This window comes from Macrobrachium rosenbergii, chromosome 47, assembly GCF_040412425.1.
Source record: "Macrobrachium rosenbergii isolate ZJJX-2024 chromosome 47, ASM4041242v1, whole genome shotgun sequence".
NCBI classification, from domain to species: Eukaryota; Metazoa; Arthropoda; class Malacostraca; order Decapoda; family Palaemonidae; genus Macrobrachium; species Macrobrachium rosenbergii.
Genome location: NC_089787.1, coordinates 45,940,241 through 45,966,155, shown reverse-complemented (window position 1 = coordinate 45,966,155; position 25,915 = coordinate 45,940,241). Strand labels below are relative to the sequence as shown.

Sequence of the window (25,915 nt, the reverse complement as noted above, 5' to 3'; positions counted from 1 at the left end):
AAGCCCCGTAAAACTGGATCACCATTACCTGGCCTGCCCTAACCGGCAACTGACAGTACAGGCAGTCCCCAGTTATTGGCGATCTAGTTCTTCAGCACTTATCTGGCGATGAAAGTCACAATTTTTGGCGCTGATATGCACTGATAATCGCATATTGGCGCCAATACATACCTAACAGAGCGCTTATAACCGAAAATTGCTGATTTTCGGTTACTGGCGATTTTCGCTTATTGTCACGCCATTGGAACGGAACCCTGCCAATAACGGGGACTGCCTGTACAGATGCACATATGTACACACATACATATATTAAAATGGGACCTTTGGACCAAAGGATTGCTAGTTATTTGAATGAGGACTGGTACTGATAGCTTTCTGTTCACCCTTAGGACAACAAAAACCAATGTTGGTTGTAGTAGCATGGACTTGAACAGTCTAACTATTTTATAGTCTACAGAATAATTTCCACTTGGAATAGTATAGAATGACCAGTGAGTCTGCGTGATCTAGAGATTGCTGGATAGCCTCTAGGCATGAGGGAGCACTGTCCCTAGTATTTTGGATGTGTAGACAAGGTCTTTCATCTGGGAAGTCTCATGGTTCTGTTAGCCAGCAAAAAAGAAGATACCCAAAATCACTCAAGATTTTGTCTTAGAAGAGCTCTTAGTTACTTTTAGAATCCTGAGCTATGATCTTTTGACTTTACTACTGCAAAGGATAAAAAGTGTATCGTTTCCAATTGCCCAATGAATGCCTTGACCTTCAAGGCAACTGTACTTGGTTGTGCTGAATTATACATTGATGCTTGTGGCTGGTGAAGAATAAAGCCACCATCAAGAATCCCCATAACTGCGACAGTGCCTTGCATATTTCTGGATGTTTTGACCATTCTGAGGACAGAACTTGATACTTCTTTGTTAAGCCTGTTCAAAAGAACATTGTTTTTTTCTTGGCACAAACCTTGGACTCATAGTCACCTTGTGCTTTTTTGGTCTTGGTAATATCCCTGCAGCTAGGTAGACGACAAGGTTTTTTTACAATGTACCATCTTGAAGCTTTAAGCAAGCAACTCATGTAGTGTTGTTTGACATTAACTACTCAGCCTGATGTGCTCTTATGTGGTTGGTAGCAACAGTGAGGAGAAATATAACTTTTATAAATTTAGTGAATGCCTCCAGAAGAAGGTAGGAAGCTTAAAGATTGGTGAGATATCTCAATTTGGAAAATGAAAAATTCTTATTCATACAAATCAAATAACTAAGCACAGATATTGAGTTTGATGCAGGCTAATATAGTGAAATGCTGAAAGAGATCAAGCCCCCACATGAACTTCAGCTATGGGAGAGAAGTAATCTTTGACAAAGACATGTATGAATTCACAGAAGATGAAATCCTAGAAATGAGCCCACCGTCAATATAGAAGGTAAAAAAGATATCTAGTGCCAACATGATCATTTTGACATTTGAGGACCCAGATATGCCATATGTTACATTTTGCGGCCGTGAATTGTAGAGTCTGGCCTGTTTCTAGCATTTGCTAATGGGGCCACAAAGCTGAAACCAAGGGAAAAGGAGTTTTTAAGGTTGCCAGAGTAAGTAAATGTTAATTTATTTACAATGTACAGAATAAATTTAACAGCAAGGGCTACATGACATCTCTCGATTTAATAGTATCAGTGCACTGAGGAAAATACTTTGCAGTGCGGAAATTTGTCCCTAGATAATTAAGTTATTCTTGATGGCCAGTGGGTTCATCAATGTGGAATTCATGCAACTTTTGTCAGGAAAGAACTTGCACTAATTATATACATAACATTGACTCCTGGAAGGCAGAGAGAGGTCTGATGAGTGTAAATTACCTCAATAGACCTATCATATTACATAAATAACAAGAGCAAGATTTGAGGAGGTTATTAATTCACTTATGTATATCATTGTCAAGGGATAATTATTTCAATAATTCACTGAGTTCAAAGGGACACTTGACGTAACTTTACACTGCACCAGTAGATAACAAAGGACAGGATAGTGACAGCTGAAAAGTTCAAGATAAAACTTAAAGCTTAAGGGCAGATTCCTCAATTCTAGATATACCTTGTGCAATTTGTCTATGTATTAGCAAGTCACAAGTGGGCTCTTCCTTCCTTCAGCAGATTTGGGCAGGCTACATCAATGGTTACTTAACTTTTGGCTGTCAGGGAGAGGATTGGCCACCCATGGGAAGCATGTTAGAGGTTGGGAAGAGGTCTTCCTTCGACTGCATCTACTTGGTACTGACTTGTTTTCTCTCAGACAACAATTTCTTTCTCGCCGACAGGATGTCCTGAGGCTATACCATGCCTCGTACGATTTTTGGAACAAAAGAAGGTCTGAGAGCAGAGAGAATACAAGAATTTGGAAGAGATGGAACCCAGTAAATTACCCCAGGTGTTCTCTCTGGGGAGATATTAAGGAGGGGAGATGATGGACTCGGACTCTGAGCCCTTAAAAGTTCACTTTCACTCCTCAATGTTTTAAGAATATTTCAGTTTCATAGCAAGTGTAAGGCCTGATATCCATGACACATCCCATTTTACATTTGAAATTAAAAGTGAAAGTAAGACCTTTCTACCCAAAGCTTATGCAGTGTTTTAACTGCTTCAATTTTGGCCACTCATCAAGAGCGTCAAAATTCTAAAGTTTGTAATCATTGCTTAGCCCCAAACATTATTTAAGTTCTGCTGCTCGAAGTGTGTTAACTGTCACTTAGATCACAAATCTAATTCTAAAAAATGTGAAGAATTTGAACTTAAGCAAGCAGCAGTAAAGACAAAAAGACAAATGGGAAAAGCTAAGAGCTATGCCAGAACTCTAAATCCCTTACTCCTTAATACATAAGGATACAGTCACTGTAGGAATTTATTTCTGGTGATAGAAATTAATTTCTCGCTGTAATGTGGTTCGGATTCCACAATAAGCTGTAGGTCCTGTTGCTAGGTAACCAATTGGTTCTTAGCCACATAAAATAAATCTAATCCTTCGGGCCAACCCTAGGAGAGCTGTTAATCAGCTCAGTGTTCTGGCTAAACTAAGGTATACTTAACTTGTTTTCTTCCCTTGTAGCAGTTGCCCCATCCTCTTGTGGTGTAGGCCCATCCCTCTGGGTCAGGTGCTCAGCCTAGCAAGGCAAGAGCATGCTCCTCAAAAGGTGGTAAATATATATATAAATATTCTCCAAAAAACAAAACTTGGGGAAAAATTATATAACCATGGTTTAACCTTACGGGACAGGTTAAATATATATTAAGCATGCCCTAGACCAGGCAGACTTTAAGGTTGGCCATTTTAAGAAAAAACACTTCAATGGAAAGAGGAAGATATGCACATGGTGTAAGAAAACAAAAATCCCAAAAAATTTTCTGTAACTTCCACGAAATTGAATATTTACAACCCTGTGCAGGGCCTCTTTTCCAAGACTTTCATAAAAATATGCTAATTTTACAGAGTTACACATGTTAGTTCTAATAATTTATTTTATTTTATTTTGTAAAATTATAATTACAGCTCACACAGTATCATAACAGATAAGAACTAAAATCAGTAACAAATTCTGAGTATATATTTATTGTAAAATATTTACGAGATTTACTGAGATGGGGAGATGCAGTTCCTTTTTGTGAGGTATACATGTTTTTTCTAATATTTCTTCGCACTTTTCTTTGTAAAATTACAGTTATAGCTGACATACTATCGTAAAAGATAAGAACTAAAATGAACATGATTCCTGGGGTATATTCATGAGCAAATAAATGAAAAGACGTCATGAAATAGAGAGGAGCAATTCATTCCACCATCAAGTCTCAAGGCACATTGATCCCCCTCTGTCCTGTGTTAAGCTAGAACAGTTGCCATAAGCCATTTATGGACCATTGAAGTGATATGAACGCCTTTCCCACTAAGTTCATCTAAATCGTATAATGCATATTAATAATACAGTAAACCCCCCGTATTTATTTGTGGACTCATGTATTTGCGGATTTCTCTGTGGAACGTATCTACCCATTATTTGCGGAAAATTCGCCGATTTGCAGTATTTTTCACTGAGAAATATTCACTAATTACTGTATTGGCATATCATTTTCATGACTAAATGCACTTTTTGTGATAAAACTATTAAAATACTTGGGTATAAGCATTTTGAGGGTTTTTTTTTTTTTTTGTTTAAACTATAAAAATAGGCAGTTCTAAGTGTTTTTAGAGGGGTTCTAAGTATTCGGGGATTTTAGCTATTCGCGGGGGGGTTGTGGTACGCATCCCCGGAGAATATGGGGGGTTTACTGTACTCATATGAGTTATAGATCCTCATATGATCATGCCCATCCATTAAGGGTTAAATTATAATTTTTACATAACTCCCCCACAACCAGGAGATAGATTTCAAGGAGGCACAGGTTTTATTATCCATAACTCAATAAAATGTAGCAGCATCCAACTTGAGACATTACTTCAGGCTTTTGTTGTACAAATTCATTTTAATAAGATCACTCTGTGCTCTCTGTATATGCAGCCTAGGTTGGAAAGGTAACCACTATGATATGTCTGGCAGCAACAGGCAATTAAATATCTTTGACTTTCAGTGCCTAATTGACCAACTGCCATCCCCATTCATATTAATGGGTGATTTAATGCAAAACATACTCTTCGGGGGTAATGTATGTGATAGATCAGGTAGTATTATTGGGTAGTTATTTGCAAGTAATGATATAGTTTTATTGAACAACGGATCACCAACAGGGTATGATGTAGTGTATACCATAATTCCTCTTCTGCCATAGACTTGGCTATATGTTCATCGGCTCTTGCACTAGAATACTGGTGGTCAGTAAGCACCTATAATGCAGTGACCATTGGCCCATACACCTGCAATATATTCATAACAAACTGTCCCCATGCCTCCCAAAATGGTAAATAGATGAAGCAGACTGTAGTTCATATGCAAGATTAACACACATTGTGAAGAATTCCAAGGACTTGCTTTCTCCAATTCAAGCTTAACCCTTAAATGCCGAGCCTCTATTTACAAAAGTATGCTGGTGGCATTCGGGAGTTAGCGCGAAGCGGAAAAAAGTTTTTCAAAAATCACAGCACGCTTAGTTTTTAAGATTAAGAGTTCATTTTTGGCTCTGTTTTTGTCACTGCCTGAAGTTTAGTATGCAACCATCAGGAATGAAAAAATATCATTATCATTTATAAATATTGAAATATATGACAGCACAAAAAATTTCATATATAATTGTATACAAATCGTGCTGTGAGCAAAACGGTTAAAGCTAATGAGTTATTTATTTTTTCTTTGTATTGTACACTAAATTGCGATGATTTTGGTATATAACAAATTGTAAAATGATCAAAGCAACACAGAGAAAATATTATCACAAAATGATGCATGAATTAAGAATTAGCGGACGTGAAAAAAAGTTTTTTTTCAAAATTCACCATAAATCGAAATATTGTGCTAGAGACTTCCCGTTTGTTGCAAAATGAAGGTAATTGATTGAATATTACTAGACTGTAAGTTTTTAGCTGACAATTGTAGTTTTCGACCATTTGGTCAAGCTAACATTGACCAAAGGTCAAATTTTTTCTATTTATCGTGATTTATATGAAAATATTTCAAAGCTACAGCCATGAGTTTTTTGTTGTATTATACATGAAACTGCGCACATTTTTGTATATAAAACTTTATGTAACGACTAATATAAAACGGTGCAAGCATTACGACAAAGTGTGAAAGAATTTCTGAGATGTTCGGCAGAGTTACCACATGCGGACATAAGGAAAAGTTTTTCAAAAATTCACCATAAATCGAAATATTGTGCTAGAGACTTCCAATTTGTTGCAAAATGAAGGTAATTGATTGAATATTACTAGAATGTAAGAGTTTTAGCTTACAATTGCATTTTTCAACCATTTCGGTCGAGTCAAAGTTGACCGAAGGTTGAAATTTTGGCACTTATCGTGATTTATATGAAAATATTTCAAAACTGATAAAAGCTACAACCATGAGTTATTTTAGGTTGTATTCTACATGAAATTGCACACATTTTCATATATAAAACTTTATGTAACGACTAATATTAAACGGTGCAAACATTACGACAAAGTGTGAAAGAATTTCTGAGATGTTCGGCGAGTTACCACACATGGACGTAAGGAAAAAGTTTTTTCTTTCAAAATTCACCATAAATCGAAATATTGTGCTAGAGACTTCCAATTTGTTGCAAAATGAAGGTAAATGATTGAATATTACTAGAATGTAAGAGTTTTATCTTACAATTGCGTTTTCGACCATTTAGTCGCGTCAAAATTGACTGAAGGTTGAAATTTTGGCACTTATCGTGATTTATATAAAAATATTTCAAAACTGATAAAAGCAACAACCATGAGTTATGTTTCGTTGTATTCTACATGAAATTGCGCACATTTTCATATATAAAACTTTATGTAACGACTAATATAAAAGCGGTGCAAACATTACGACAAAGTGGCGAAAGAATTTCGAGATGTTCGCCGAGTTACTGTCTTGCCGGACGTAAGGAAAAAGTGTTTTTCAAAAATTCACCATAAATCGAAATATTGTGCTAGACTTCCAATTTGTTGCAAAATGAAGGTAATTCATTGAATATTACTAGAATGTAAGAGTTTTAGCTTACAATTGCATTTTTCGACCATTTCAGTCAAGTCAAATTTGACCGAAGGTTGAAATTTTAGCAATTATCGTCATTTATATGAAAATATTTCAAAACTGATAAAAGCTACAACCGTGGGCTGTTTTTTGTTGTATTTTACATGAAATTGCGCACATTTCCATATATAAAACTTTATGTTACAGCTAATATAAAATGGTGCAAAAATTACAACAAAATGACGAAAGAATTTCTGAAATTTTTCGGCGAGTTACGCATGCACGTAAGGAAAAAGTTTTTTCAAAAATTCACCATAAATCGAGATATTGTGCTAGACACTTCCAATTTGTTGCAAAATGAAGGTAAATGATTGAATATTACTAGAATTTAAGAGTTTTAGCTTACAATTGCGTTTTTCGACCATTTCGGTCAAGTCAAAGTTGACTGAAGGTTGAAATTTTTTGTAGTCGACGTACGGTACGTCCACTTGTCACCCGACAGGCAATTTTAGTCGACTTACGATACGTCCAGTCGGCGTTTAAGGGTTAAGCACTTCACTGAAGTGGCACTGAATAGTTCAAAGAAATGTATACTTAGAACTTCAGGTTTTCATGGCATTCAGTTGTTCCTTGGTAAAACCAGAAATGTGCAGTTGCTAGGAGGTCACTAGAACATATTTAAGATCACCCTGTCAGGCAAAGGAAATAGTATATGCCTGAGTTTGTGCAAAGCAGAAAACAACAATAAAAAAAGGCTAAGAGATTATCATGGACAAGGTGTATCTCAGAGGTTTCAGCAAAAACTCCATTTAGTCAAATCTGGAATAAGATCAGGAAATTGCCTGGCAAATTTATTCCAGACCCATTGCCTATGCTAAAGGTAGAGAATGGATATATGTGTGATCCTAAAGAAGTGGCAGAGATGTTTGGCAATTACCTAACCAAAGTATCTGCTGCAACACAGCAAATCCAAAATTCAACATCAAGAGGTATACCTACAACCCCCAACAAATGTGGGACCACCTTGACATGGTGAGGGGAGCTCTTGAACCCCAGGAATCTGTTCGGGTTGAGTCCAAGAGTCTCATATATGATTATATATTTCTTTGGTTGAATTTTTGTGAATTTTCCACTTTTGCTAAAATTTATTGGACCTGTTAAATAGGAAAAGACATCATAGCTGGGATTGGGTATATATCCTAAGCTAAATAATGGGAACTGTGGTAGGACCATCAACTGCCCGATCATGTTCGAACCTGAGAGTTATCAGATTGATAGCTCAAAGGCAGAACTATTCTTTAGGGCTGGACCATGGATTCCAGGAGGTCTGGTTCTGGAGATAGGATTCTCGGCATTCTATCCAGTTTGCCCATAACATGATTAGAGTGGGGATGATAGTATTCTCGCAATACCTTTGGTCCTAGCAAGTGGGTTTGGCTTACACTTGGGTCATTTTAATCATGTTGTGCTATCCCTTAAAACCCTTTGTTGGCCGACTCGGTAGAGCTTCAGACTGTCATTCGATGGGCCGGAGTTCAATTCCCGCGGCCGGCTGATGAAGAGTTAGAGGAATTTATTTCTGGTGATAGAAATTCATTTTCGCTATAATGTGGTTCGGATTCCACAATAAGCTGTAGGTCCCGTTGTTAAGTAACCAAATGGTTCTTAGCCACGTAAAATAAGTCTAATCCTTCGGGCCAGCCCTAGGAGAGCTGTTAATCAGCTCAGTGGTCTGGTAAAACTAAGGTATACTTACTTTGTGCTATCCCTTGTGGGGTAGGGTAGGGATGTGGACATTTGGGAGTCGGCTGTCACTTGTGCCATTGGTGGAAGAATAAACTTCATGAAAGGCTAATGATATGTTTTTAAAGTTTTCAGGTTTTTTTTTTTTTTTTTTGCCTCAAATCTTTATGCTTAGTAGTTTTAAAGATTCAAGTATCCCTGGGCCCTTTGATGGTAGCAACTCGGCACAGTTGACAACCTCGGGAACCTCCTTCAACAACCTTTCTTTAGAAAAATCAAAACAAAATCCTAATGTTATTACACTGGAACCTTATGCTCCAGTACAAAACAAATCCAAAAGAAGTAAATATCTTCTTGATCCAACCTGCGACTCACTTTGACTCGCTCTTTGGGAGTGGAAGTTGGTCAAGGTTTCTAACCTTAGAAACAGAATCAGAAAACTTCAGCCCTAAAGTTAGAAAACTACCTATTAAACAGACATTCAACGGCAGAAATGACGTTTAGACAGATAAGAGAAAATACGTGGCTTATAGAAGCTACAACAGTCAGTCTGAGGACTATGTGTCTATAACAGCAATAGATAATACACATGTAAAAATAAAAAAACATGACACTATGAATAGCATTCAGTGTACCATTATGCTTCCTGGGAACAGTGACGAACCAATCAAAAAGAAATTCTCTTGGACTCTCTTAAAAAAAGACATCCCAGAGTCCAAGATTGTGAGGTATATAATATACCAAGTAAGCAAAGAAATAAGCAAATGTTAAAAATCACAGAAATAAAATTTGAGGTCGAGATCTTCTCCAAAAAATAATTTTAGGCCAAAACAGAGAAATAAGGCAATATGTCCATAAAGCTACTACAGTGTAAGAACTGTAGTAAATAAGGGCATGCAAAAAAACATTGTCGAAACAAACCTGTATGTGTGTATTGTGGATCTGAAGAACATCCAATGGAATTGCAGCGAACCAAAATGTATAAACTGTGGGCAGAATCATCTGCAAGATCCAAAGAATGCATGTATTACATATACAATTCAGACTTGAGAATGCTACAAGAAAGAACAGGGATGTCTATTAGAGAGGCTAAATTATAATTGAAAGTGAGAGGAATTCAAGATCCTGCTAAGAAACTTACATATGCCTCGATAACAAGAATTAATAATGAAACAAAAATACATACAGATAGAAGTAACAAAATGCAGCAAAATAAGTCTCAAGAAGAATTTAATGCTTTACAAAAAAACTAAAATGGTAAAGAATCAAGAAACAGGTTCAAAGTTTATAGGTAACATTTTATCACTCATTTGAAATGTTAATGCAAATAGCACAAGATGATAATACTGCTACAGAAGTAGCAGAGGAAAGTCGTGATGGAGTGGAAATTAAAGATAAAAAGAAACCTTTGGAGAGAACACCACCCAAAATGAAAAAACCAGCTATAATTAGAGCAACATCAGTTAAACCAAAGACAAAGGATATGAAGAAAGAAGAAAAACAAACTAAGAATACAGTATACCTTTATCTCCTAAAATAATAGTCAAACCAATGGATGCAGATATTCAAAACACCGAAGAAGTGGAAGAGAAACATACCATGTATAACAATGATTATGTCAAGGGGATAACAATGATTATGTCAAGGGAGAAGAGATTACTTCATCACCAATAATTGGTACGAGAGCAAATGAAGCAAGAAATGTACATGAAAACACTTGTGGATGTAATGATTGTTTTGTTGAATTTTGCAATAATAACAAAAATATAGAAAAGATGGTTTAACAAACATTATAAGAAATTTTATGAAATATAGAAAAAGAAACAACTGATTTGAGCACCCATGAAAAAGGTTCCATGTGCATTGAGCACTTAATATATTATAAAGAAAAACAACTGAATATTGTGAGTAAATTATTAGAAAAATCCAAGTTGATACTACAAAAATAGGAAAGCAAAACTCAGCCACTATAACATAATATTTTCAATAGCTATTTTATACAATGGAACATAAATGGTCTACAGACCAGATTACACCTAGGAGAAATACAGTGAATACTAAAAGAATATGAACCAATGATATTATGTACATGTACAACATGTCAACAAAACAATATCAACAGTAGGTAAGTCTACTTTAGCATCAACATCATGAGAGGAAGAAGGAAATTTAGGTACGGCCATATATGTACATAACAGAGTATTTTACAACATAGTACCTGTAAACATTACTGACTTGCAAATATCAGGTGTTAAATTCCAAATAAAAAGTGATAATTACATGCATGTAATTTATCATTTATATAGCCAACCTAATAAAAATTACAGCATTGACAAACTTTAAGAATTACTTAATTTTGCCAAGGAACCTACATTAATAGTAGGTGATTTTAATGCTCACTCGATGTAATTGTACAAGACTCAAATAGAGCAGGAAATAAAATAGAAGAATTCTTAGATTTAAAAACATGTCCTGTATAAATAACAACAAAATCAGCACATATTTTTATAAAACACATGGGACATTTTCCTCAATCGACATAACTCTTATGTACAACAAACATAGTAGACAGATTGGATTGGAATACTTTTGACGACTTGCATACCAGTGATCATTTCCCAATATTAATTCATTATTGGAAAATAATCCTGCCAAGCATGTCCCTCAATATAACATTTATAAAGCAGATTGGGAGCAATATGAATTCCACCCTAGGAATATCCCACCATTGAATATTTAAAAGACCATAATAAAACTAATAAATTTCTTGTTGATTTCATTAAAAATGATGTTGATAAAACAATACCAAAATCAAACCTCATCCAATAAAACACAAAGTCGCATGGTGGTCAGAAGAACTAACGGAATTGGTAAAACTAAAACACCAAATTGGAAGATGATTAGATAATTTAAATAGAAAGTTCAGTAAATAATTAAAACATTGCCGATATTAGAAGAAAATTTACAAAACTGATTATACCTATATTATTATTAGAAACTGATACATTAAAACCTCTATACAGTATAGCAAAAGAAGTAATTCAAGGAAGAATCATTTCATGGAGGAAGTATGTATCAGATCTCTCTAATAATATCCCCAGAAAATATGGGAAAAGTTCAGGAAAATAAATGGTACCCATGTTAAACCACCTAGACATGCCATATTAAAAGATGGGAAAAGAATACTTGATCCAAAAGAAATAAGGACTATAATAGGAGAAAACTTAGCAAAAGTAAGTAGTGATAAAAATTTAGATGAACACTTCTGCACAGAGAAAAATAGTATAGAGTTAATAACAAATTTTGAAACAATAGGAGATATATATATTACAATAGAAAATTTGATATGGAATAGTTGGATTTTGCTCTTTTGAACAGCAATAAATTTGCCCCTGGAGGTGACAGTATTTGTTTTGAAATGATCTACCACTTAACACCTTTGGCAAAGTCATACTTATTACAGTTTTATAATCACTTATGGCTTCAAAATTTATTTCTTGGTGAATGGAGTAAAGCTGTAATTATTCCTATCCCCAGACCTGGAAAGGATTCCAGTAATGTAAACAATTACAGACCAATTTCTGTAACAAGTTGCAGGGAAGAATTAAGCTTGACATCTAACTGCAATGTGAAAACCCTTGTAGATTGGGCTACAAATAGACCTCAGCTACCCAGACCTCTGGAGGTACGACTTGAAAAAGAAAGTAGAGATGTTGGCATGATGACACCAATAGCACAGGTTGCATACCATGAATCTCCACGTTGGTGCAAACCACCTGTTGAAATATGCCCAGTCATGAGAGGGAAGAAACACTTCCTATGAAGTTTCCTCAGTGTTGATGTTGCTGTCCATGCCTTTATGGTATATGTTGCCTCTACAGCTGATCCCAGCATTGACAGGCAAGCCCAGCTCCTGGTGGAATTAAAGGACTTTTGCCAGTGGTGCCAAAGAATCTCTTGGCTGGATGCCATAACTACCCAGTCATCTAGATATTTTCCAAGTCTTACCTGTTCAGTTGTATCCAGATGCTACTGTTGGTAAGATTCTTGTGAAGACTTGTTGAGCTGTGGTCATCTAAAGGGAAGGACTTTGAATAGTAACAACCTCCTGTCCTGTACAAAGTAAAGATACTTTCTTGGGCCTGGGTACATTAAATCTTAGCATATTTTTAAATTGTTTGATGCCAGAGAGTTGCATTTTTGATGAATTTATGAATGGACACTTGTTTCTGTCCAGAAAGCTGTATGTCTGAGAAATCAGTTTGGAGAGCAAAGATTAATGATGGGTCACTGGTCTCCTTTTGACTTGGAAACAATGAAGATGCTACTCTGATTTTACCCTCTTGTCTAAAACTTGAACCTTATCAGGTCCATCTCATACAGGGGAGAATTCATGATTTTTAAAGCTATAGAATGATTGCTAAATAAAGGGACAGTAAATAACCTTGAACAATCTGCACTACTCAAGGTTCTCCCAATTTCTCACGTGACCCAGCATTTCAAAAGATGAACTCCAGCCGGAGGAGTTTGACATCATAGGGAAGAGCCCTTGTACCCATTTCCTTTCTTTTACACAAGGTTTGGTGACATATTTATGCTGTCTCCATGTTTGAAATGAAGACAGGCAAACATGGATGTTGGAGTCCCACAGGAGTGAAGATATGAGAGGGAGATGTTGAAAATCTTGTTGGTTAGCCAACTGGTACTGAGCAGGTTCAGACCATCTCCCAATAACTGAGGAATGATTTGGTTTTCAGGGGGTGAATTGCTAAGTGTATAAAAATGTCTTGTGGTCCGTACAAGAATATCTCCATAATTGCAAAGGTGAATGGCCTTTGGTCAAGTGGTACCAAGTCTGTCAAATATTGTTAAGCAGTTTACAAGTGTATCTTGCCCTCAGTAGCTGAGTTACTCAGGTTTGAACCCTCTGTCAGTAAATAAATAGCTGCTCAGATCCTTTATAAATGACTAACTCTGGTCCTCAGAAGAAAAGTTGCTGAGAATATAGAGGTGGCTTGGGCTTTGAGAGATGTGAAGTTATTGCAAAACTGTGTCCCATTAGTGGCTCACTGGTTTGAAAAGGAATTGGCTTGACTTCACTTTTAGAAAGTATCATAGATAGGTTTTCTTACTCCAGAGAGGATGGTTGTCTTGCATTTCAGCTTGCACAGATATTGAAAAGTATCATAGTTAGTTTTTCATCACTGCACAGAGCTTGTTTCTGCATGCATTTCAGCTTTCACTAATATTTGCTCTTGCAGATCAGTGAAGAAGATTACTTCATCCTCCACAAATGATGAGACTTCTTTGCTCAGATATATAAAGGCCAGTAGAACTTCGATAATAATTTGTCCAATTTTGCGGCCTTAGTTACTGTACTGAAGTGATAATTTGTTGTATCCGCGAGGGTACTGAAGCACTAGTGTGGCTCAGGTCTGCATGGGAGCTGTGTAGCAGGTACAGTACTTCATGGGATGTAGAATTTTGTCATTGCCAATGAAGAAGGAATGTGTCTTGGAGCAAGAGTGCCTAGAATCTTGCTGTTCAGCTGGAATCAACATTGATGAATCTGAAGCTGAGGAAGACAATCAGGGTAGAAGGATATCCTTTTAAATGGTAGAGCATTCTACAGCTGAGGAAAGGGTGTGATTATGTTTGATGGTTGTGACACATTAAACGTAAATATGAGGGGTCTGCCTGATACATCTCATAGGTTGAACAATGAAAAATCTGCATGTTTTGTTCTAGAGCAGAGTCTAAGTTGAGAATCAGAGGAATGACAGGGTTGACAAATATCTGAAAAATCCTGCTTTTTTTATAATAGGATACTGTATTTTATATATACTAGATATTTGTAGGATACAGTATTTTATGTGGATATTTCCCACATGGAAGTGAAATAACCAGTTAGGTTTTATGTAAATAGCATTTAACCTACCTACAGTACAAAATATAAGACCATAAGAAAAAGCCTAAATTGCTACTAGTCTTCTTTCCAAACAGGTAGGAGGAGCAAAATTGTTTTAAGACAGTTAAGGATTGCACTTGCTCAGTTATCTCACCAATGTCTTTTAGAATATAGCATTGGTTCAGAGTTTGTTCACAGTGCTCTGGAGTTTGCTCACTTTGATGAGGTGGTATTGGTTGAGCATACATTGGTGCATTGCTGAATGTTGCCACCAGCAATGGAAATTCAACCTTGATTGAAAATCCATGTCTGAAATTTTGAGATTTTATGGTGTAGACATTCCTGCTTCAATTGCTTTTGAAAGCCACTAAGATTTTTAGAGAGAATTGTTTCTATAGCTTATTCTCTTAACTTATAAAATTGATATTTCTTAACATATACAGTATACTCTTTTTCCTAATAAATTTTTACTTATGTATCCAAAAACATTTGTATGAATGGCTAATGAAGGAATATGAGTTGGCATAAAATGCTGAGAGTGAAATGAAGGGATTATGTTGAGGTGTTCAACTTTTGCCATCTCATTGTTTCAATATATATTTCACTGAATACCCTTAGGGTCCTAGTTCTTGGGCATGTCCATAAATTTCATACATCCATCCATATGCCTAGTCTTCACCACAGAACCCATATTAAACATATTACAGGTTAACAGTAAAATACAGAAACAGAGCTAACATATTATATGTCGCTAAAGCATTTAAACAGAAATAAAGAACATTTACAAAACACAAGGTCAGCAAAAAACTGAATGGGCGATAGCCTTATAAAGGCTAACTAGCTAACTATTTTCAAATGTTATCATAAAAACTTTATGCAGTGAAAAATACAGAAAACAGTACCTGACACTAAGATCTGATGAAATCTCATACTTAAATACCTCTAGGCTGCCAGCTGAAGGAAAATGTAAAGAAATTAGAAAAAAATATGTAGTTTTGGAAACAAGTTTGCACTATGGATCAGGTTTGACTGCTGAAGACGTCTCAGACCTACTTTGTAGGTACACCAGTCCACCTGGTGAGATAGAGATTTCTTACTCCTTCAAAGATTCTTCATCTGAGAAATGTGTATTCTGTAACAAAATAAATTGCTGTAAATTATGTGTTTGCTATTAGACATTCACTATATGTAAATTTAGCACCTTGGACCATATTACTCATTTTCTTATTACATGAATCTATTAGGGTTAGAATTTACATAGGAATGCAAGTGCAACTTTTATTTCGTGAAAGAGTTAAATTTTTAACTGCACTTTTGTTGGCTCCCTCTTACTTATAGTGTAAGTGTATAGTTTGTATCATTCATCCTGTGTAAACTGCAATGTAAATTTTGATACAGGATAAGAGTGGTAATTACTGCTGAAATTTTTTGGATTGAGGGGTTGTTTGTAGGATTATTGCTAAGTTATTTATATGATTATGATTATATGTTTACTTTATATTTTCCAGTACACCAGAGAACAAAAACAGTTAGATACTGACATGATTGGTGGTCTGGTGGGAGAGGTTGTTCCTGATCATGCATGTATTGTCTTCTGTCCAACCCGTCGTAATTGTGAAACGTTGGCTGAACTCATTTGTCAGATCTTACCCAGGACAATAACAAAGGTATAACACAGGTATCTGTGTATTTGTACATTTGTTCCCATTGATGTAACATTTTGTTTGTCCTTTGTTTTTAATAAAATATGCTACATGGAAGGTAAAGTAGTAAGTTCAGATTTTATTTGAAGTATAAGTGAAAATATGTTTCATTACTACTCAGATCTAATATTTTTATTTTGGGAGACTAACTTTCCTATACAGTATTCTAATCACCTCTGCTTTTTAAATGGAATTCAGTTTACAGTACTAATATTCACACCAAAAGTGTTTTCCTCTTTTCAAACCAAATTTTCATGGCTATGCGAAAATTATGAATCTTTAGCTTGGCCTTACTGTTTTATAAGTTTCAGAATTTAAATGTTATTTCTCTTATAAAACTTGTTGTATTTGTTAATAGTTTATTGTATGCCTAAACTTCTTACTTGAAATTAACTGAACTAGTTTAATTTTTTCATCCAGATTACAACTTAATACAGCACATACATGCTTATCAAGAAGCTGTTGCTACTTTGAGAACTGTATGCTTGTGCACTTTCTTCCAATCATGGTTCTCAAAAATTTCAACACACTTCTGAGTTGAATATTGGTTAACTTGAGCATATCCTTAAAACACTGAGTGTGCCCATACAACAGACAAGCCTCTTATTATTTTATTTATGCTTAAGTTATGGAAAGGCATGACAAGTAGAATGCAATGTTTGTAAAAAGTACAAGAATTCTTGTCATTATTTCCATTTTGGCCAATATTGCAGTCATAACAGAACTTGTCAGTTGAGTAGTTAGCTGAAATGCATATGTATTGAAATTCTGCATTGCCCATTGTATTGTTGGAGAAAACTGGTTTAGTGGGGATCATTAGAGCAGATTGGACTTGCAGTGTTTTAAAGAACTCCATAAGAGTTTTCATTCTTTTTTGCTACATCTTGTAACAATAAGTTTACTGTGTCATATTCCAAATGGTTTTGATGTTTTCATTTCCTATGTGTAAGGATTAAATTATCTTTTGTCGTTTTGTTGAATGTTTGTTTACTCATGGTACAGGTGATGCTCATATGGTATGATAATTATTACTAATGATGACTGTTACTAAAACAGAAGATACTTGAAAGATGTTAAGGAAGTGATGGTCTCTTATCATGACTTGGTCTGGAAAAGAAGATAGCAGTAGGAAAATTAGAAAAATCCAATGTAAATGTCAATTGTCCAGCAAGTAGCAGTAGGAAAATCAGAAAAATCCAATGTAAATGTCAATTGTCCAGCAAGTGTCACAATTAAATCCTTTGTTGCATGTGAGTGATTGAGGAAACTACAGAAGAGTGCAGAATAAATATTTCTGGGAACTGCTGAATGCATATGGCCTTGTGTAAGCAACACCATGAAAGGAGGAGGTTTAGCAATATTTAAAAATGGGAGAATGAAATGGAGAAGAGAGAGTTGAAAATCACCTTAGGTAAAGCCAAAATTATGATGGCCTGGAAGGAAACAAAGGAAAAGCTGTGTTCTGGAGAGTGATTTTTGGATGCTGTGGGTTTGGTGTAAGGATGAATTTATCAGTTTTAATATTATATATCACAAGTTGTTAATGATTACAAATTTTGAACGTTTTGAGGGATTTTTCATGTGATGTGTAAGATCTAGTGGTGACAATTAAAGGAGGAAGCTATGGTATGGTATATATGCAAATCTTAGGTAAAGATTTCTGTTACCTTGTCAGTGTATTAGATTGTGAGGGTGGTAGTAGCATCCTGCTTAAATTGGAAAGTGTTTGTTGAACTACTGATAAACAGTGGTAAATATTCGTGACTAAATCGGTGTTTTATGATGCATGTATAAGAATGTCTCTGTGTGATAGAGACATTATGAGAGAAAGAACATTGCTACATCATACGTCAAGTAAGTAATGACCATGATACTTTTGTCATGTATTTTGCCTAACATTTTAATTTGAAGCTTCATTTACATATCAGATATCTCAAGTAAGGTTATTGCTTGCTTTAGGCAGGCCTGCTATCTTTGAAGGTAAGTAGTCACATGGCACTGCTTGCATATCCCACCTGTTTGTGTGTTGGATTCTTGCTTTCAGTTTTTGTGCAGTTCTGCACAGCCTTGTTAAGGCTGCATTTTTGTAGGAACACTTCATCTTCTGAATAAATAATAATGATTGAACTTTTTAGCACATTTTTTATGGTAATAATATTTTCTAATATACAATTCTGTATTTTACAAAAGCTATTTCAATGGCCTGCAGATGGGATTTATCCAAAAGAAGTGAAAGGCTGCAAGTGATGAAGTTAGTAGTACCCTACCTTCAGTATTACTCAGCAACCACTGTTAGGGACCTGCTAGCAGTTTACGTGATGTTGAATGCGTAACACACTTAAAATGTGGTATTTCATGTTTGGATGATGAAGTGTAAAAATTTAACATTTTCTCCGGTGATTTCATTTTCAACATTAAATTTTACAGATAAAACGTAAAGAAAAAGTTTCTCTTTACCGTGCAGTTGTTGAAGAAGGTGGAGGCAAAGTTTGTCCAACGTTAAGGAAGACCATTCCATTTGGTGTTGCCTACCATCATTCAGGTATGTTTTTGAGTTATAAAAATAGTACTAATACTGTTGGTATATGATAATTTACATTATTTGAATATTATTTAACATCTTGCTCATTTAAGAATAAATTGAATGGAAGTATTTCATTGGTAGGGCAGTCGGAGAATTTTACATCCATCGAATGCAAAGAGGAAATTGGTACAAATATAGATTGAAAAAATTAAATACAGGGGTTGAGAAAGTCAAATGAGAATGCATGCTTATGATTATGCCATTATCATAAATTGCTGTAGTTTAATGGGACCACGGAGTCACAATCAAGATTTTACTGGGATTGGCCCATAGGATTTGTTCTTAAATGAAATTTGAAAACAGGAGCAAAGTAATATTAACCATTGGACACTTGAATGAGAAGAGGCAAAGGGAAAAGAAAGAAAAGTAAAGATCAAGAAGCGTTGTAGCTGGTACAGTACTTAAGAGACTTCCAACACCCTTTATTGCCAATTGCAATATTGCACGTAATTTTGTTGGATTTATTCAGCTTAAATTTATTATATAATTTTTTTTTTTTTTTTTTTTTTTTTGCTGTGTAACTTACCACACCATTTTAAGAATGTTGACCAAATAGCTAAGTAGCTAAGCTACCAAATGTGTGTTTTCATATTTCCAAGAATTTAATAATCCTATGTGTCATTGCTCTGAAAAATTTTTGTTCAGGTTTTTGAAAAACTTTTCATAGAACTTACTTGGGTGTTGGTATGTTTCCACTTCTTAGTCATATCCTCTCACAGTATGAAATGATTGGAAATTTTGTTTGAGTGAAAGTTGTTGATTAATAATTTAGGTGTATCTATTTTCCATAGGGCTGACAGAAGGAGAACGTCGTTTGATTGAAGAGGGATATCTTACTGGCACGTTATGCTGCATATGTTGCACCTCAACCTTAGCTGCTGGAGTTAATCTTCCTGCTAGGAGGGTTAGTTGTTAAAATGTTTCTCACTTTGTTGGTTCTTCATCATTGACATCATGTTTAACCCTTTTAGTCAGTCAGGCCCGTCTGATTTGTCTCTCAGGTAAACTTATTTTTCACCAACCACAACTGTGTGATAGTTTTTAAATCTCTTTCTGTGAATTTACTATTTATGTTAATGATAATAATTCTGGTGTCATTTTGAAGCTCCATACTGTCAGTTTGTTATGTTATGTTTAAAATCTCACAGAAATATCAAAATTATTTGTTAAAGTCAGCTGTGAACTACATGTAAAGAAAAATTTGTGTAAATTCAAGTAATATAGGTGTGGTAATTTTGTTTATGCCATGAGAAAATGCAGTAAATTTTGATATATTTTTCATATTTACTGCATTTTTTGCAGTAAAGCAAGAAGGAATAGATAGCATTTGTATTTTTTATGTAGATTGATAAATCAGCAATGTTTTCATTAAAATGCTCTGCCACTACTATCTGAGCTAAACGAGGATCTTTTGACTTATTCTAGAAGCTCCCATGTTGTGCATTGTGTATTTATAATGAATTTTGAATTTTTCCTGTTTTCAAATATGTCAGCACAACATAACTGATGCAGCAGTTGGATTTTGGATGATGTGTCTATGCATCATAACTGAACCGAAGGGTTAATGAGACCAGTATCTTTGTCTTCCCTTTTATGGATTTCTTATGCTGGTTCTTATATGTGAATATCAATTGTATAGTCTCTTAAGATAGTTTCAAGACTTTATCAAAGTTTATTATTTGGGATAAATCATACCTGCTGCTAAAGATAGCTCATATCTCCACACCGATAGGTGAGTTGGCATTCAAAGAAAAGAAAAGATCGAATGGCTGCCTGGATGGCTGTCTAGTACACCTGTTCTCCACCAGGTGTGTTTTGAATGTTTTAGCTCTTGGCAGAATTCTCCTTGCTGCCATTGTGTATAGGTGCTTGTTGGTATTTCATGGTTTTTGCTATTTGCTACTATCATGATACCGTACATTTATTTTTCCTAGGATACCTACCACTGGAATCAAGACTAAGAACATCAGTTTCTGTAGGAATGATTACCATTTTAGCAGGATGTTGACTTTTAAGGAGATTCACACAGTGTTTTTACCAGCTGCAAGGGTATAAAGTGTGACCTTGAGAATAGATACAGGGAGGGAAGGGAAACAGGTTGATTTCTAAAGCAATTAGTTAGGTAAGGTCATAACCCCGTCATTTCTCCCCCTTCTCCAGGTCCTTTGTCTGTAGTTATTCTTACTCAGTCTGGGCTTTTCCTTTGCTAATGCTTAGTCAGTACTGAGACTTCCTCTGTAGCTCTCCCTCCCGCTCCCCTTTTGATTCAAGTTACGGAACCGTTCCAGGTCTCTCCATAGTGTGCAATCATTGTCACGTTCCCCTGTAAGAGGTAAGGTGTCGCTACCGTCACCCACCTGTTTGTACCTCAAGCCTAAGACTACCCTGCAACAGTTGGAAGATTCCGTTGCCAGGGAACCAGGTTGGTTCTCAGGGTGGTGTGGTTCTGTGCCCTCCATCACCTGCTTCTCTTTTAATGCATTAGCCAAAAGCTCGTTTTGGTAAATGTTAATCACTGCAAAGAATGCAACTTCTAAGGTCATTGGAACTTAGTACAGCATGAGGTTTATAGCAATGATAGGACTAATTACATAGGTATAGACAGTGTTATTAACAATTTGTGTAGTGAGTTGTATGTATTCTGATGTACGTTGACCTAGTCTATTGTTAAATCAATCTCTTCTACACCTAATGTTCATTCTAAATCCTTGTATGCTATTCCTCTCCCTCCTTCAGAAATCAACTGTTCATTGTTTACATACTTTTTCTTCGGCTATCAGCGAATTTCATACATCTGTCTCGATTAATTAATGTTTCTCTTTCCAATCCTATCATGGTTACAGTATCTTCTGTTGTTTCCAAGCGAGATGTTATACTAGCTACTTGGCTTTCTAAGGATGTGTCACATGGGAGTGCTCTCAAGTTTGTTGAACCACTTTCGGATGAGGCAGGAGAGTTGTTGCCATTATCCTTCCCCCACCTCCCAACCTTTCCCGTTTTCTTTGGAGCTCCATTTTCTTTTGTTCAGCTGACTTGTGTCAACTCAGGTGAGTTGCTTCAGATTGCATTTCCCTGTCTCCCTTTCATCGAGTGTGCATTTGTTGTGAGTAGTCAGCTGCTGTCACCTGCTATTGCCAGTTGTCGCCTCTGGTGGAAGAAGAGTTTGAATCAGAGGAATCTTTTTAGGTTTGTTGGTGGTTGCTGGAGCATTGCACCTCACTTTATCCTCATTAAGTGGAGGAAAGAGGCCATGTAGAGAATAGGTCTCAGTTATCTTTGAGCAATTAGGCGCCCGTTAAATATTTGGAGAATGAGAACCTGAGCTTTCTATTCAAATTAAAGCTCTTTTTGTAGTTGTCTCATATTCTGGCACAGTTTTTTTTTTATCTGCCAGCCCTTGTCTTTTTTTTTTTAAGTCATTGAGAGCTGCCTCTTATGATGCAGGTGCTTTATCAGCGCTTAAATCTTCTTCATTCAAAGATTTGGTTTTCTTTGTCTGTCTTGTTCTTTTGAAGAGACATACTCGAGACTGACAAGTGTTTTTGACATGCTGAAACGGAGTTTGTTATCCGGGTCTCTGTTTAGTTTGTTGAAGTTTTATCTTTTACTGAACTTTTGCTCTGTATGATTGCCTCTTCTCTGCTCCAACTTAGGGAGGTTGAGGCCCTAGTTTAGTGTGTTTGTGGTGCCAGCGGGATTTTAGCAAGGAAGGGTGTTGTAGTTTTTTACTTGCGTGGTCAAACCCATCTCTGACACTGCAGGGTAAAGTTCTCATGCTTATACTAACTCAGTTTTGAAGAAGTGAGAACACTTACGCTCCTCTCTGTTGTGAAAGGCTTATTCTGCACAGATGGCAGCTGTTTTGACTTCTCCTTCAGGTCGCCTTCTAAGCCTGACTCTAAGTCAATAAGGTAGGATCTCTTGGTACAAGTCCTTGAATAAACTCCCATCCCGACCAACATGCAACAATTATTTAATTTTTTACACCTGTTGCCATTTGCATTTTTCACCCAAATTAGCTCATGATCACAACAGACAAAAGAAAGACTTACAAACCATTCAAAAAACTGCAAACGAGAGCACTCACAGCCTTCTGCCACCACTGCTGACTCGTCACTCTCTCCAAACCACTGTTTTCGTAACTCCCGTCTTCCGTAGGTCTTATGACATCACTACAACAACCATTGCACCATTCCAAACATAATGAGAGGCTTGCTTTACAAATACGCAATAAAATTAACAGCATACTTTGTCTACATTTCTTAACCCTTAAACGCCAAACCTCTATTTACAAAAGTGTCTGCCGTATGCCGGCGGCGTTCGGGAGTTAGCGCCGAAGCGGAAAAAAAGTTTTTTTCAAAAAAACACAGCACGCTTAGTTTTTAAGATTAAGAGTTCATTTTTGGATCCTTTTTTTGTCATTGCCTGAAGTTTAGTATGCAACCATCAGAAATGAAAAAAATATCATTATCGTATATAAATATTGAAATATATGACAGTGTTAAAAAAAAAAAAAATTTCATATATAATTGTATACAAATCGTGCTGTGAGCAAAACAGTTAAAGCTAATGAGTTATTTTTTTTCTTTGTATTGTACATTAAATTGCGATGATTTTGGTATATAACAAATTGTAAAACAATCAGAGCAACGCAGAGAAAATATTATCACAAAATGATGCATGAATTCATAACACGTGGACGTGAAAAAGTTTTTTTAGAAAATTCACCATAAATCGAAATAATATACTAGAGACTTCCTGTTTGTTGCAAAATGAAGGTAATTGATTGAATATTACTAGACTGTAAGTGTTTTAGCTTACAATTGCAGTTTTCAACCATTTCGGTCGAATTAAAGTTGACCGAAGGTCGAATTTTTTCTATTTATCGTGATTTATATGAAAATATTTCAAAACTGATAAAAGCTACAACCATGAATTATATGTGTTGTATTCTACATGAAATCGCACACATTTTCATATATAAAACTTTATGTAACGGCTGTTAGAAAAACAGTGCAAACATTACAACAAAGTGACGAAAGAATTTCTGAGGTTTTCGGCAGAGTTACCACGCAGACGTAAGGAAAAAGTTTTTTTCAAAAATTCACCATAAATCGAAATATTGTGCTAGAGACTTCCAATTTATTGCAAAATGAAGGTAAATGATTGAATATTACCAGAATGTAAGAGTTTTAGCTTACAATTGTGTTTTTCGACCATTTCGGTCGAGTCAAAGTTGACTGAAGGTTGAAATTATGTCACTTATCGTGATTTATATGAAAATATTTCAAAACTGATAAAAGCTACAACCATGAGTTATTTTTTGTTGTATTCTACATTAAATTGCGCACATTTTCATATATAAAACTTTATGTAACGACTAATATAAAACTGTGCAAACATTACGACAAAGTGACGAAAGAATTTCTGAGATGTTCGGCCGAGTTACCACGCATGGACATAAGGAAAAAGTTTTTTTCAAAAATTCACCATAAATCGAAATATTGTGCTAGAGACTTCCAATTTGTTGCAAAATGAAGATAAATGATTGAATATTACTAGAATGTAAGAGTTTTAGCTTACAATTGTGTTTTTCGACCATTTCAGTCAAGTCAAAGTTGACCAAAGGTTCAAATTTTGGCAGTTATAGTGATTTATATGAAAATATTTCAAAATTGATAAAAGCTACAACCATGGGTTGTTTTTTGTTGTATTTTACATGAAATTGTGCACATTTTCTATATAAAACTTTATGTAATGGCTAACATAAAACGGTGCAAAAATTATGACAAAATGACAAAAGAATTTCTGAAATTTTCGGCCGAGTTATCGCGCGGACGTAAGGAAAAAGTTTCTTTCAAAAATTCACCATAAATTGAAATATTGTGCTAGAGACTTCCAATTTGTTGCATAATGAAGGTAAATGATTGAATATTACTAGAATTTAAGAGTTTTAGCTTATAATTGCATTTTTCGACCATTTCGGTCGAGTCAAAGTTGACTGAAGGTTGAAATTTTGGCACTTATCGTGATTTATATGAAAATATGTTAAAATTGATAAAAGCTATAACCATGAGTTATTTTTTGTTGTATTCTACATGAAATTGCGCACATTTTCATATATAAAACTTTATGTAACGGCTAACACAAAACTGTACAAAAATTATGACAAAGTGACTAAAGAATTTCTGAGATTTTCAGCAGAGTTAGCTGATGCTTTCTTTTGGGATAAGAAAGAAATTCGCCTGTGCACAGCTGGGTCACGCTTGTAAACAAAACAACAGCGTGATCCGTGAACTCCCAGCATCCCTCAAGGCGTGTGATTTAAAATTTTTCGCAAATATTTTACAACAAATATACTTACAATTTGTTACTGATTTTACTTCTTATCTGTCATGATATTGTGTGAGCTGTAATTATAATTTTACAAAATAATATAAATTATTAGAAAAAACAACCATAACTTGGTAAAATTAACATATTTTTATGAGTGTCTTGCAAAAGAGGCCCCACACAGGGTTGTAAGTAGTCACTTTCAATGTCACATGGAAGGTAGGGAAAAGTTTTTAGAATTTTTTTTCTGACACCATGTGTATTTGCATATCTTCCTCTTTCCACTGATGTGTTTTTTTTTTTCTCTTAAATTGGCCAACCTTAAAGTTTGCCCAGTCCAGGGGTGTGCTTGCTATATATTTAGCCCGTTCCTTAAGGGTTAAGGAAGCGCCATACGTGATAATAGCTTCCTTTGTTAGGAAACATGATCTCTAAGGAGAATTTGTCAGAATAATCAGGCACAATTACAGTACAGCCTCAGCATAACAGCAAACGTTCATTAAAGTTTTAAGTAAATCCAGGACCATCATTGTCACCAGGTTTTGTAGGAGGGATGCCAAAATCAAGAGTGCACTATTTCATTTATACATCCAGGTGTTGTTTTTCCCTCTGTCTTTTAACACAAAACGAAGAGTTATGACAAGTGTCATTACATTGACTTACAATACACCATAGAATGGTCAACACTACACCTGGTGAACCTTACAGAGACATCAGGGTAGTGGAAAGACTATCAAACTAGTCATAGTGGTAAGACTGCTTCTTTGGGCGAAATTAGTGAATAATATAGGTTCACTAGTTCATTCCGCTGAAAGACAATGTTTTTGATGATTGAGGATTCAGGTAGGACGACCCTACCTACAGATTGGTCATTACATCTGCGAGACCAACAGTTGCTGTGGAATCAGTGGAGCTCTCAGATGTGAACTAAATAGCTTGCAGATGAGTAGGAACAACCAACCTGCTACTCCTCTGAGGGC

At 35.5% G+C, this 25,915-nt stretch overlaps 1 protein-coding gene across 1 annotated transcript in view; it reads left to right on the top strand.

Annotated features, from left to right (window-relative positions):
- LOC136830919 (uncharacterized) overlaps positions 1 to 25,915 on the top strand; it is a 456,633-nt gene that overhangs the window by 240,776 nt on the left and 189,942 nt on the right. Inside the window, 3 exon segments of the mRNA XM_067090890.1 lie at positions 15,824 to 15,982; positions 18,446 to 18,560; positions 19,394 to 19,506. Coding sequence (XP_066946991.1) covers positions 15,824 to 15,982; positions 18,446 to 18,560; positions 19,394 to 19,506 — 387 coding nt within the window.